Source organism: Cynocephalus volans, chromosome 14 (assembly GCF_027409185.1).
Source record: "Cynocephalus volans isolate mCynVol1 chromosome 14, mCynVol1.pri, whole genome shotgun sequence".
Lineage (NCBI taxonomy): Eukaryota > Metazoa > Chordata > Mammalia > Dermoptera > Cynocephalidae > Cynocephalus > Cynocephalus volans.
This window is the reverse complement of record NC_084473.1, coordinates 28,345,105-28,360,227: the sequence shown is the minus strand read 5'-3', so window position 1 is coordinate 28,360,227 and position 15,123 is coordinate 28,345,105. Positions and strand designations below refer to the sequence as shown.

At 41.1% G+C, this 15,123-nt stretch overlaps 1 protein-coding gene across 1 annotated transcript in view; it reads left to right on the top strand.

Annotated features, from left to right (window-relative positions):
* ALK (ALK receptor tyrosine kinase) overlaps positions 1 to 15,123 on the top strand; it is a 731,313-nt gene that overhangs the window by 228,524 nt on the left and 487,666 nt on the right. Inside the window, exon 3 of the mRNA XM_063078008.1 lies at positions 1,600 to 1,764. Coding sequence (XP_062934078.1) covers positions 1,600 to 1,764 — 165 coding nt within the window. The remainder of the gene's footprint in view (positions 1 to 1,599; positions 1,765 to 15,123) is intronic.

Sequence of the window (15,123 nt, the reverse complement as noted above, 5' to 3'; positions counted from 1 at the left end):
TATTTACTCCCACTCTGGGGTAGGGCCAGCTGCTTATGGGCGAGATTAAAGGACCATGCAGTGGCTGGCTGCCGGCACTCCATCAGCCCCACTTCTCCGCTGCATTCCGAAATTCCAAACACCAGACTTGTCTTGGAGATCAAGGTAGTAGTGGCTCCAGAAGCAGCTGTTAAAATGTACAAATGTTAATTGGGAGTTAACACCCATTAGCATCGCTGCAAAGATTGATTTATCAAATTAGCTATAACTCTTCTCATTGTGAGGACTTTAGAATCTTAAAAAAGTCAAATCAAGCAAGAACGTCAGAAAACATCTGGTCTAGATTTTATATTTGAAGAACTTGAGGCCAAGAGAAATTAAGTGGATTATTCAAGGTCACCAGCAAGTCAGTGGCAGAACTGGAGCTGAAGCCCAGGTTTCATGGGGCACTTATTTCTAGAATTAACTAAACTCTAAAGCCTTTGTTTCACAGATGAGGAAACCAAAGTCTCATGAGAAGAAACTGGCCAAGAGAGGATGCACCCTATGTTACCTGTGTTCCCTGTCCAGTGTTCTGTGCTTTATATCACATGGCCTCTTTTCTCACATGCCCACCACTAGAGGAGAGGATGAAGTAAGAGGTGGCTGAATGATTTGCATTTGGGCACATCTTCTGTTAATCCAATGTGAGCTTTGAGAGTCTGCAAAGTGCCTCAGCCCCTTTGGGTAATAAATTACTGAGGAAGGGAAAAGAGAAACTGAGTGGCCTGTGTACCTCAAAGTGGGGCAAATGGGGAATGATTGGAACACAAGGCTGATTTCTCCCAGGGAGGCCCACAGAAAAGATCATAAATGTCCCAGCATAGCATCTTCGCCTCCCTCTCTCTCCTTACCCAATGGCCTTCCTCAGTCCCTCCCCAAGAGAGAATAGTCCCTAATTAACTATCACAGCCTTGGCCCTCTTCTCTGGAAGGAGGTTGAAGGGTAGGTTATGGGGCTGGCAGAACAGGGCTGTGAGCACATGCGTTTCCCTTGGCCTTTCTTTTCTCAGTCAGAAGGGCAGGGCCTGACTAGGATTCCACCTGAGCATCCACTATAGACCAGGCTCATGTACACAGATAATACATTTTACCACCAGCTCTTATAGCAAACTTAAGACGTGGATATTATCATCACCAATGTACAGGTGAAGAAATTTAGGGCCAGCAAAGTTAATTTTCTTGCCTAGAGTCACACAGCTGGTAAATGTCAGAGCCCTACTTGGATTCAGAGCTGTCTCGTGCAAAGGCAGGCCCTGCCTGCCTGACCTCAGGCCCTCTCCGTCTGCAGGTAACTGCACAGGACGCAGAGCTTCTTCACCATCCAACCTGTTAGTGCTTTTCCCCGGCTTTCTCTGAAGACACCTCCCATAATGTGAGTTATAGAAAGGACATGTTTTATTCTTAGTCCCGTTTTCATCATATGGCACCCAGCCTCCTGTAAAATAGACAACTTGCCTCTGATGGACAGAGTGAAGATTGTGGATGAGATGGAGGTCAACCTCCTGGAGTGGAGGGGCAAGTGCTTGAAGGCCACACTTGGAAGACAGTTTGTTCCACTAACCATTGGCTGTCTTTGCAGGTCTAGAGTGCACCTTTGACTTCCCCTGTGAGCTGGAATATTCCCCTCCGCTGCACAACCTTGGGAACCAGAGCTGGTCCTGGCGCCGTGTCCCCTCTGAGGAGGCCTCCCAGATGGACCTGTTTGACGGACCTGAGGCAGAGCATTCTAAGGAGATGCCCAGAGGTAAGGATAGAAGCCACTGGAAAGTGTCCTCAATGGGCCAGGACCAGGCCTGGATGGCTGTTTCTGTTTGCAATGATAAGGTATACTCATCCCTGCTCTTCCCTGTTTCCCTCGAGACCTACTTTAATATCTGTGCCTCTTCATGGCTTCCCAGGTCTGCAAAGAAGGGGATCCATTTAGGATCACCTTTACTCTTTACCAAGTAATGCAAATAGGATTTCATAACTCTTCCACCCAGATTTCCCAATGCAAGATATAAGAGAAAGTGCTGATCTGTGGCACATATTTGGAATGGGTTTGCCAGATCAAATAGAAGACTCCCAGTTAAATTTGAATTTCAGATGAACAACAATCATTTTTTTTTTTTTTTTTTTGTCTTTTTCGTGACCGGTACTCAGCCAGTGAGTGCACCGGCCATTCCTATATAGGATCCAAACCCGCGGTGGGAGCGTAGCTGCGCTCCCAGCGCCGCACTCTCCCGAGTGCGCCACGGGCTCGGCCCCAACGATCATTTTTTAGTGTAAGTATGTCTCATGCAATAGTTGGAACATACTTATACTAAAAACAATTCCAATTATACTAAAAATTCAAATGTAGTTGGGTGTCCTACATTTTTATTTGCTAAATCTGGCAATCCTAACAAGAACTGGTTTAAATGTTTGTTTCAAAGTCATTCATGAATATTCAGGCTGCGTGTTTGTTTCTCATGGTGCTTCCAGTAGTCCTGAGTTGTGTATAAACATCCTCTTCAGAATTATCAGGGCCTGGAAAAGGTAGACTCTGAACAAGTGGTGGGTGCCTGTTAAATAAATGCAGAATTTTTAGAGAGAGAGATGGAGGCACTAAGCCCTAGTTCAGCCTTCAGGTCTCTCCAAGCCAAACCTTTGAACTTCCTTGGACCTAGAAAATTCTACTGAACCAGAACTGATAGCCCATGTTTCTACTTTTTAGAAATAAGTAATAACTGCAATGGTAGTGAGCTTACTGGACATTCAGAGTAGTGCTTTCAGTATGCAGACACTTTCATCTACACTGTCTTACTGGATTCAAATTTTGTGAGGGAGGCAGAGCAGATGAGAAAGCTAGGGTGTGGCGGGGAAGGGAGGATGGGTGACTGGCCCAAGACTGCACCTGGGCTTGTACATGTGGTTCCAGGTCTAGATGTCTGCTGTGATAAGTCCTAGACAAGTCCACTTGCCACTACATCATGTTTCTGTCTTTGTAGCAAAAACTATGGCCAGAGCCTGCTCTGTGTCCAAATCCTTGAAGATGATTATCTCAGGCTCATGCAACTGGGGAATGTAATAGGGTCAGGGCTCAGGTAGGCTGATGGGGAAGGTTGGAGGTGGCACAAAAATAGCTAATGCTCTCAGGCTTATACGTCAGCCTTGAACCCTGTCACAGCAATAGAACTGTGAGACACCTTTCCTTTCTACACACTCTCCTGTGAAGACCTTTTCTGTTTTTATCACTCTCTTGTGATTGCTTGACCTTGATTTATATCGTAAGCTGCTTTCACCTGGATACTGATGCATTGATGCATTGTGTGTGTGTGTGTGTGTGTGTGTGTGTGTGTGTGTCTAGGTGAGGGGCTCTTAACACAATAGTGCATCAGAATCTTCTGGAGAACTTACAAAAACTACTGCCTAGACCAGTAGCCTGAGATTCTGATTAAATAGATCTGAGATAGAGCCTAGGAATTTGCATATTTAAAAATTTTATTGTGAAATCTAGCATTTGCAAAAGCATAGATATAACATATGTGCATATGGATTACAATAAACCAACATCTGTGTTCTCACCACCAAGTTTAAGAATTTGAACATTATCAGTCCTTTGGCAGCCTCCTCTGTCCCCAACCTAGATCACAAACATCTCCCTACCATCCGAGGTAACCACTGTTCTGCATTTTGTGTTAATCCCTCATTTGCTCTTCTTTAGGCCTTACCACGTAAGTATATAACTCCAAACAACGTATTGATTCAGTTTGCATGTTTGTGTCCTTTTATATAAATGGAATCATTCTGTTGTTTTGTGATTTGTCCATTTCGATACATATAGCTGTGGATCATTTGTTTCTGGTACTAGACTGAATCCACTGCATGAAAATACCACAATTCATCTCTTCTACTGTTATTGAACATTTGGGCTGTTTCCAGGTTTTTGCTATTACTGTACCAACAACACTAATGTGTTTTTGCACATTTCTCTTGGCGCACATGTCCAAGAGTTTCTCTAGAGCATATACTAAGAGTGGAATTGCTGGGTGATAGTGTCAGTGCATCTCCATTTTATTAGATAATGCCAATCTATTTTCCAAAGTGGTTGTACCAACTTATACTCTCTCACTAATGATATATTCATACTCCTCCCTATGCTTTCACATCTTTGCCAATATCCAGTGCGGTCAGACTTTGTCATTTTTGTCCATCTGGTGGATGAGATACAGTATCTCACTGAAGCCTCGATTTCCATGGCAGTCTGTTTTATTTTGTTTTATTTTTTGTAAGCTTCTCAGGGGATCTGAGGCATAGCAAGACTTGCTGCACTGTTGGCATGGATCCCCTTTCAGACTTTGTCCCATTCAGCCACCCCTAGGGTTCTAATATGCAACTTCTAGGAACATATATTTTGGGTCACTGTACATTTTTTAAAAATTTATTTTCTAGGCATTGAATTGAGATCACAGTTCAAAGAGATCGAGAGAGGGACAAATTGGCAATTGCGTTCTCTATGAATGCCACAGACTGTGAGGTCAGATGTTATAATTGTGAAAGTTAGTGGTTTTTTTTGTTTTTTTTTTTTTAAATTTTTAAAGTGGTGCCAATACATTGTTCATTAAAATGCTCTGACTATCTGTCCTCCTGCATTTTCTACCTGTGATCTCTGGCACGTGTGTGGAACACTGGTGCTGTGAGAAAACAAATAAGAAGGGGGATAGGAGGGAACGAAGGAAAGCATAAATGCTCACTTTTCAGTGCTCCCGAGTGTGGACACACATCAACGCCTCTATGTTTGCATGAAGCTGGGTCCCAAGGGTCAGTACAGTGCACTGAATAGGAACCTTTTCCCATTAGCCAGATCAGTCAGGATTAGAATGTCCATCTTTTTAAGTAAATGTTGTCAATTTCCATCTCTCTGAAAAGGTGTCCGTCTTACCACATGGTAGTGTGCAGCATCACTAGGGACAATGGCGTGATCAGCCACAGCGATGCCACTGTGAATGCTCCAGTCTGCTTTATCAAGCTCTATAGTGAACAAACACGACCGAACTAAACTTGGGGGAATCTCCCCACTTTCAGAAACTTGGGTTCATTTTTTCTGGGACTTAATGAAAAGGTCCATTCTCACACAGCATTAATCAGTCCTAGAAACAAGGGGACCAGCCTTCTTGCCATCACAGGGCCTCCTTCTACAAGGACCCTGAGAGGTGTTTAGAACTTGTAGCAGTGGAGCTCTCATCACTTCTGGGGTCAGTTCATCACATCCCTACTTGTTCCCTGTAGCAGGATTTTTCTCATGAAGCAGGCTGATGTAATACTGTTCCTCGACCTTCAAGGAAAGAGGTGATGGTGCAAGGAGAAGAAAAGACATGCCCAATCTGCACAGTGGCAAAGCAAGGCCCTACATTACAATCCCAACTCCCACATCTTTAGAGTCTTAGTCTCTCTGTCATTTTGGCAGAAAGGATGTTGGAAATAACAAGGAGTAATGGGGTGCCCTTTAGGGTAGTGTAGTCACTGTTTTGGTTTTTATTAATTCGACGTTTATTGGTTGGATGGTATTTAGACTCTATTACAATATTTCTTGTCAGAGGATATAGAAGGGCCAGAAAAAAGGCAGCAAGATAATACCAATCATAGATAATGAACTGTAAGAGTATAAATTCTGAATGATTTTAGTTTATGGCTCCTGTAGCTGAGAATAATAAGGGAGATACAATTCAGAGCAGCAAGATAATAAAAAGTGATCATTTTGATGGAATACAATATTATAAATTAATACAATTTTGAGGAATCATCAGGTTGAGGCATTCTGTGACTCTTTAAGAAGTACCAGGGGCATATTTGATGTCTACTATTTCCTGTGTTCTAGAATGTAGCCAAGGGAACATATGTTTCTTGTCCAGCAAGATAAGATTTTGATCTCTAGAATGAACCCTAGCTTAAAAATGGAAAACACAATGTTACCCCTTCCCCTGAGCCCCTTCCCAAACCCCACACTCATATACACACACACAGGAAGAATGGGAGTAGACCCAGCTGTGAGGCACTTCTGCTTGCATCAACTCAACTCTCGTCCAAGACGCTGATGCTCAAGTTTTTGCTTTGCTTTGCTTTGCTTTGTTTTATTTTTGGTGGAGGGCCTGACGGAGCACTGCTACCTGAGATTCTTCTGTTCATCAAGATGGCTTAGTTTTCAAAGGTTGAGAAACACTGTTCAGGAGCCCTGGAATGGCAAAGGACACTTTCACACGTAACAAGGGCACTGCAACCTTTTGTTCAGAATTGTCCAATCCTGTTTTACCCTTGTGTGTTGGTTTCCTGTGTCTGCTTTAGCAAATTCATTCAAACTGGGTGGCTTAGAACAACAGATACATATTCTCTTCTAGTTCTGGAATTAAGGTATCAGCAGAGTTGGTACCTTCTGGAAGCTCTGACAGAGAATTCATTCCATGCCTTCTTCTAGTTTCTGGTGGTAGCTGGCAATCCTTGGTACTCCTTGACTTGTAGATGTATCACTCTAATTTCTACCTCTGTTGTCATGTTGAATTTTCCTGTGTTTCTGTCTCAAGTCTGTCTCTTATAGTGACACATGTTATTGGATTTAAGGCCCACCTTAAATCTAGCATGACCTCACCTCAGGATCGTTAAGTACGTCTTCAGTGATCCTATTTCCACATAAGGTCACCTTCACAGTACTGGAGATCAGTATTTGGACATGTCTTTTGGGGGCCACTATTCAACCTACTACACCTTGATTTTTCTCCCCTTGCATCTGGGTTGGCATGTGGATCCCATGTGTCTCTCCCTGTACCTGTGGATTGTGAGTTCTCAGAACCTTCAGGAAGTCTGGTTAGGCAGGTTCAGAGGAGCCCAGATTAATACCAGCATTTCTCTTTCTTCCTTCAATTCCTTCTCCACCCCAAAGGTTTGTAATATTCTTAAAAGTTCCCCCTGAACACCTCTTAGGTGGACTCCATCCCAGGAGTGCCAGGAACCTGGACTACCTTTTGAGCTGCAGGTAAAGCCTGGATGGGAAAGTCCTCTCGGGATACTCACAGTCACTGCAAGCTACAGCTGGGGGCTGAGTTGGCTCGACCTTCGGGGCATTAACAGGCCACTGGCATGGTACAGGCCTGCCCAGCACTTCCTCCTTTATCCAATGAAATTCATCGTTAGCCACCCATGTCTAGGACTTCATCGATTAGCCTCTTCAGTCATTGATACCTACTTGTCTGTGGGTTTACAAGTCTTTCTGAAGAGCAAATTCCATAGATGGGAGGAAGGAGAGGAGGTGTTTGCATAGATGAAGACAGACTGTTAGTAAGATGAAGATGGAAGGACTTTCAGGGCTGGAGAGTCACTGAACATTATCCTGAAACACCGCCCTTGTCTCAGACCTGCACCTCTGCAGAGTGAACTGTGCTAGTGCAGGTTACAAGACCAGCATTTACAGCCCACGAGGTTCAGTGGTCATCCATGAGGTCACCTAGCTAATGGGAGCCAATAATTGCACACTTCACTTTGTCTGAATGAGCAGGCTTTAGCAAAGATCCCAGGTTTAGAAGGATGTTAAAGCTGGAAGAGCAGTCAGGAGAGATAAGCAAATTGGAATAGAAGTAAAATGTAATTGTAGTAACTGGTCACACACACACACACACACACACACACACACACACACACACACACACACACACACACACACACATACACACCAGGACAGGACAATGTTCCTTTATTTTCACTCGTTTCAAACTGGATGATCCAAACTGTGACTGTCCATGCCAAGTCTTCATGGGCCCCAGCTCCCTCCTGTGCTGCTCTGTCCGTCTACCGTCAAGTTTGTGCTTTAAGGCAGTGGTCTGCAAACTTTATTTTGCAGTGTGCCCCATCAGTAAAATATTTTTGAGCATGTACTCCTAATATGTATATATTCCTCAATATATAATTGAGATACATATTCATCAATTATATACATGTATATGTGCCTAACTATATAATACTATTTATTACCAAAGCTTAGTTTATTTCTTACTTTTTTAGATAAAAATAAATATAACTATGGCCATACGCTAGAGACCACAGCAGGAAATCTATCCTCTGTAAACGGAATCAGACTTCCTGGCATCTCACCCTGGCCTCGTAGTTACTGATCTCTGTTCCTTCTTCAGTGCTATAAGAAGCCTCTCGGGGTAGGTTTCTCCCTGGCCTGTGCTGGCCAGGGACCCCTTCACTAAGAAAGCCTTGCAGACAGGTCTAGCCCTTGTAGTCTCTCTTAGTTTCAAAGACCTTTAGTTTCTTTTCTCAGAATCTACATGGTTTGGAGAGAAAAGAAATAATTTCTGGGCTGAGTACTATTGACAATATTAACTCTCAAAAGTCAAGATACCTTTAAAGAAATTCTTGTTTCCTTTTCGACTGGTATACCTAAAGTACAAAGTTGCAACCAAATATTTCCTACTTGCTCATCTAAAAAACTATCTTGGGGCCGGCCCATGGCTCACTCAGGAGAGTGTGGTGCTGATAACACCAAGGCCACGGGTTCGGATCCTATATAGGGATGGCCGGTTGCTCACTGGCTGAGCGTGGTGCTCACAACACCAAGCCAAGGGTTAAGATCCTCTTACTGGCCATCTTTTTAAAAAAATAAATAAATAACTATCTTGATGGTGTTAATGATGGTGAAAAGCTAGAAGTAATTTAAATGCCCCCAAATAAAACATTAGTTAAACAAAATACAGCATACCTAAAATATTATGCTGCCATTACACTTATGCTATGTAAAAATATTTAATAATATGGGAAAGTATTCAAGACCTATTATTAGGTTTCAGAAAGCAGGTCAAATAATTTATGCCATGGAACTTGTTTTGTAAAAAAAAAATTTTAAACTATGTACTTAAGGAAAAAAGTCTATAAGGAAATACGGCAACACAATAGCAAGTTATTTCCAGATGATTGAATTATCAGTGATTTTCATTTTATTTTATATGCTTTTGGTATCTTCCAAATTGGAGACCAAGAACGTGCATTATATGTTCATGTTATTTTTTAATACAAGTGGATCAAAAATTCTCATTTGAGACTATATTCTATTGAATTACCTTGGGCTTTTGAGGAAAAAAAATGTTAACTATTTTAGGTCACAACCACCAAGAAAGCTGGTGGTACTGTCTAGGGTAAGGAAGACAAGCAGACAGATGAGCAAATTATTCTCTGCCTGCCTATGTAGCGTACAGGGCATTGGAACTTGGCATCAGCTCACAAATCCAGAGCACCCCCACCCTACCTGCTTTCTTCCTGGCTTATCCTTGAAGGGCGGGAGAGGGTAATTGTGGAAACCAAATGTGCAGTAGGTTCAGGAATATCCCCAGGGACCAAGTGCAGCATTTGGGCAGAAGTGGCACAAAAACCTCCTACTTCAACTCAGTCTTTGCCCCCACAGACTTGCTCGAAGGAGTCTGGGTGGTCATGTCTTTCATTTTAGCATGACTCCTCATCATGCTGAGGTCACCGACTGGTGTGTAGCCTTTTAACCCTGCCCCATTTCTGGAACTTACCATGAAAGGCCACATAAGTTCTCTGGTTCTGTTTGCAGAAATGTGTCCCTCATCCCTCAAGCAATGACACTAACCCTGTGTCCTTTCCCAAAAGAAACTAGCAAGAACCACAGATTGCAAAGTGCTTTTCCATCCACAATCATATCTGATTCTCACAACCTAGTGAGAGGCTATTATCAGCCCCTAACTTACAGGTTGGTAAACTGAAGCTAAGTAGTAAGCTTCAAGGAGAGGAAACGGGGTGTTTTTCATTCATTGTGATGTCCCAAGAACATAGCACAAGCCCCAGTATAAAATAGACTTTCATTAAATATTTCTTGACCTACAGTTGGAAGCTTAGAGAAATGAATTGGCTCAAACCTCCTATGTCAGGGTCAGATCTTGAATTCCAGTTTTTGAATGCTGAATCTCATGCTCTTTCCATTATATCAAACTCTTCCTAAAACACGGTGTTTCCCAAGCTTACTCCTCCAGAAGCCTCACCCTCACTAGGTGTCTGGCAGTATGTTCAGAAGCTCAGGGCAGCCCCCATGTGCCAGTGATACTGAGGTGTCTTACTCTGCCCTATGACACAACAAATTATATCCATGGTGGTGTCCGGTAAGTGCAGTGCCTTCAGGGATATCTTGGGGAGCCCATTGTCACGTGTGTCTTCTTTGCAGGTAGCAAGGGCAAAGGCTGCTACCTAAGTTAGCCACAGCATGAAGCTTGCCATCCAGGCTGCAGGGTGATACAATCAGTGTGAGAAAGTGAAATCAGGGTACTGCAACCAGCTAAGCATCCACAGCTTCTGCACTTGTAGAAATGGAAGGGACACTGTGCTGACAGTATGGTGGTGGGTAGGCTATTGGCTGACATGTGACCTCAGGCCTCAGTTTCTTAATTGGTAAATTGAGTGGGTGGAACCAGATAATCTACAGAAGAATGTGGAGCTGTCTTTTTTATTTCTTTACTTCCTGTTATTAAAAAGCTTTTATTAATGTTATCTGGATTTTTTAGCCTCACTGATTTCTGTATGTCAAATGGTTCAGATAAGACACCTCCTAAAGAAATACGGTCTCTGTTTAAGAAAAGCCATGAACCATTCCGAATTTATGCTTGAAGAGATTTGATGGAAAGCCAGGACCTTGCAAACAAGAATAAAATAAAATTCTCTTGAATGAGGATAACTACAGTTTAATTCTACTTAGAGTAGAAAGATAATCTTTACTCATTCAAGATAGAGAAAGACTGGGTCAATGTAAGTTGAAGAGAGATCTGGAGGTCATTTTACTTCTTTGGCTCTTTTTCCTGACTTCTTATAAAAATCAATCAGAATAATGCACGAGAGACCATTCTGTAAACAGGAAAACGGTAAAGTAGGGTAACACGTAGCCCTGCCTGCCAGCAGTTATGTCAGCCATGGCAGCCTGAAGCAAGAGCCACTGCTAGGCCTTGATTTTAAAATTCTTTTTTTTTAAATGTATTTTTATTTATTTATTTTATTACATATTGACAAATCATAGTTGAATTTATTTATGGGGTACAAAGCAATGCGATGATTTTTTAATACCATGTGGAATGAGTAAATTAAGCTAATTAAAATATCCATCACCTCAACTATTTAACATGTTTTTGTGATGAGAACATTAGAAATTTACTCTCTTCGTGATATTGAAATGTACAGTACTCTGTTACTAGCTATATCCAGCATGTTGTGCAATTGGTCTCAAAAAAACCAATCAGACTATCTTGACCTTACAAAGCAGGAGGGTATTCAGCCCAGGTATCCATATATAACATATCCAGGGGTATTTTTAAACTTAGGACTTTTGGACATGACAAATGATTTGTGGAGAATGAGCACTTATCTGAGATAGTAACCATGCACATTTCCAAATGGAATTGCAGCAGTCTCTGAAGAATACACAAGAGTTCAGATCACAGTGTCTAGCTCTTTCCACTAAGGGATTGATGAGAACCTTTAACCTCGGTGGCTAAAGTTATGGTCCAGATTATTCTTATTTAATGCATTATAATCTACTTTGATTCTTTCTACTTCTTGCTTTAGGGTTCTTAGTACTGATTGCTAGTCATGCTTAATCAAAGCACATTTATTCGGTATTGATCTTTCCTACTATTTGATTTTTATGGAAGCTGTTTTTATTTGGAAATATTCTTGATGCTTGTTCATAAAACTGATTGCATACATGGTATGGGAGCTCCTTGCGTCTGTGTTTTGGAGTACCCTGACCTGCACCTGTGTTCTCTTTAGCAACTTTCTTCTCTCTTTTGTGATCGGTATTCTTGACACCTAGAGGCAATGGAAGAGGTATTTGAAATATTTTGCTGGGAATAAGAAATTATTGTAAGGGGCTTAAGATAAAAATGGTCTTCCAGTTACAGTGCCATGACACTAAAGTAGATACACATTAAATTCACTTCTGCAACAACAGCTTGGGGAAGTGTTGTTTTATACCCTCATCTCCAATGTTGCTTGGGCTACACAAATATAAAGCATGATTAAAGTATCATTCCATAGATTGGATACTTTCCCATCCTAAGAATTCTTTTTCTTTATTTATTAACATGATATATTTGTACCCCAAGGTATCCACTTTCTGGTGGTGTGTAGTCAGGGAGTCCAGTGTGGGAGAGCTCTGTGCAGTCACTACTTTCCCTGCCATGTCCAAGCTCTTAACACAGATTATACCCTATTTGGAGGCTTTAACTAAAAGATCGATCAAGAGCACTGAGAAAATATATTTTAAGAAATAGAACCATCAAAATAATTAATGCTTTCAAAATGAGAATTTTGGAGAAGCAAGAGTTTTAATTCTTTTAGCTAGGGAATCCACTAGTGATCACCCATAACTGTCCAGCCCTTGCATAAGTGCTTTACTCCTTTCTCTCATTTTTGCTGTCTGTTACTTTTCCCTCTCTCTTCTGTCCCTGTGTCCTCTGTTCCTCTTCTCTCCTCAACCTTTTAGCCTTCAAAAGCAGAACGCATCCTTCCCATCTACAGCTCTAGAAGCAGAATAGGGAGAAGCAGCAGGATTGGCTGGCATGCAGCCTAAGGGAGCTTATCCTACTAATAAAGACAAATTCAGACTCTTATTGGCCTTTTGTGTAGCACACATATAAAGATAAATTTAAGAAACCCTGCTTGCTACAGAAACATGCTTATTGCCTAAATTGATGAGAATAAAGCAAATTTAGAAGTCTACGAGAATGAGGAAACAAAAAGTAAAAACCTCATGTGATAGAAAAAAAAATATTAAAAAAAAATAAGCTGAATCAATTGAGTTCTGTACTACTGAGGTCAAAGACAAGATGGCAACTCAGTGTCCTTCAGAATGGAACCAGGTGCCCAGATGGAGTGAAAGAAGGATTCTGAAGGATTCTTGTCTTTCAGGGAGATTTAGAAATTGACTTTTTTCGGGAAACCTATTTAGCAATACTCTGCCCAATGCCCCACAAGCAGCAACAGCAACCTACAACTTTTAAAAAAATTTATGCATTGATAAATGTATGAGTAAAGTCATTGAGCTCATTTAACATAGAAAAAGAAAGAAAAAAATAAAAATAGAGGAAAAACAACCCAAGAGCATGAGAATAAATACCATCTGTGTGGCTATGTTGGACAAGCTCTAGGTGGAGGACTTAGCCTGCACCAGGAAAGGGAAGGGGTATTTGAGGAGAGGAAAGGCAACAAGAGCCAATGTTCAGAGACACAGCTAGGCTATTAAGCACCTCTGTGGGAATTGGGAAAAACCCCCTGCCTTTTCCAGGTGGAAGAATTAGGAAACAATGCCTCTTTTCGATAGATGTAGCTGAGTGCTAGAACTCGTGACTTGACAAGTAGAGCATAAGCTGAGTTTCAGCCCAACTCACTCAATACATTTGTGCATGGCACAGGCCACCCAACTGTGCAGCAATCCTGTTTCTGTTCATCAACAGGTTACTTTATGTCAAGCACTTATCCTATATGATTCTTACAACAACCCCCTGGAGTAGTTTCAGAAACATAGATACTCATGTTTGGAACCAATAAAATGAGGTTCAGAGAAGTAAGGTGAGGCAGGACTACCAGCTATGGCCAGTGAAGAGACAGGCAAATTTTCTCCTCAAAAAGCAACTATAAAGCTGGATAAAATTGTCAGAAACAAACATTTCATGCTCTGAAGATTGTTCAAAGACATGTAACAATCTGAGAAGCATCAGGCTTAAACACTGCTGAACTTCAGGTAAGACAATGGGAGTATGTGATATTCTGAACTGGTGCTGCTCCCGTCTATCCAACTTAGTCAACACAGAGTGCCTGCCAAAGTAAAGCAGACCACAAGGAACAATAGAATTTCTGCTCTTCTCTACAGCTAAAGAGAGCTCATTTGATTTGGAAGGTTTGGGTGGGGGCAGTGTTGTAAGTGAAAGCAATAATCTCAGAGGTGGGTGGGATGAGGCAGGGTTCTGGCCGTGGTTGTGTATATTCCCACTGCAGATAGAACAGGGCCCAAGCTAGCCACAACTTTTAGCCAATCTTAAACCTGGGTGCATATACAGAGCGGACATGAAAGAACTCACCAGCTTGAACATTGAATGTATTTCTTTTCCCACACACAGATTTATTGACAGATGACAGAAGTCTTACTGACTCAAGGTGTTATTAGATATTATAAGATATTAGATATAGAAAACAAAGCCTTAAAAGCAGCTGTTCTAAATATATTCAAGGAACAATCACAAAAAATGTTTTAAAAAGTAAAAGAAAGTATGATAACAATGAACAGCAATAACTAAAAAATTGAAAACTTTACTAAATTGATCAACGTTTTATAAAATAAAAACCAAAATGGAAAATCTTGAGTTGAAAAGTACAGCAACTAAAATGAAGAATTTACAAGAGCAGCTCAACAGCATATTTAAAAAGGTAGAAGGATCAAAAAATGTGAAGATAGACAATATAAATTTTCCAATCTGAAGAACAGAGAGAAAAAAAATTTTTTTTTAAATGCTCAGATCCTAAAAGGCCTCTGGCGCAACATCAAGCACTCCAATATATGTTTAGTGGGAATCCCATTTAGAGAAGGGAAAAGGGGGATGAAGGGGCTTTAAAAGAAAAATTGACCTAAAACTTGCTATATTTTATGGGAAAAAAAATTTTACACATTCAAGAGGCTCAGCAAACCCAAACTAGAGTAAATAAAAAGATGCCTACATCTAGACACATTATCATCAAACTGTTGAATGCTAAAGACAAAGATCTTGAAGCAGCAAGAGAAAAATAACTTATCAATAAGGGAACATCAGTATGACTAATGACTTACTTCTTATTTGAACCAAATAAGACCAAAAGACAGCAAAATTACGTATTCCAAAATGTTGAAAGAACTTAAGTCAACCGAGGTTTCTATAGCCAGCAAAACTGTCCTTTAAAATGGAAGACAAGATAAATAATTCCAAGACAAACAAAGACTGAGAGAATTTGTTTCTATCAGATCTGACTTACAATAAATACTCAAGGGAGTCTTTCAGTCTGAAATAATACCAGGAGGTAACTTGAATCCATTGGAAAAAATGAAGAGTACCAGAAATTG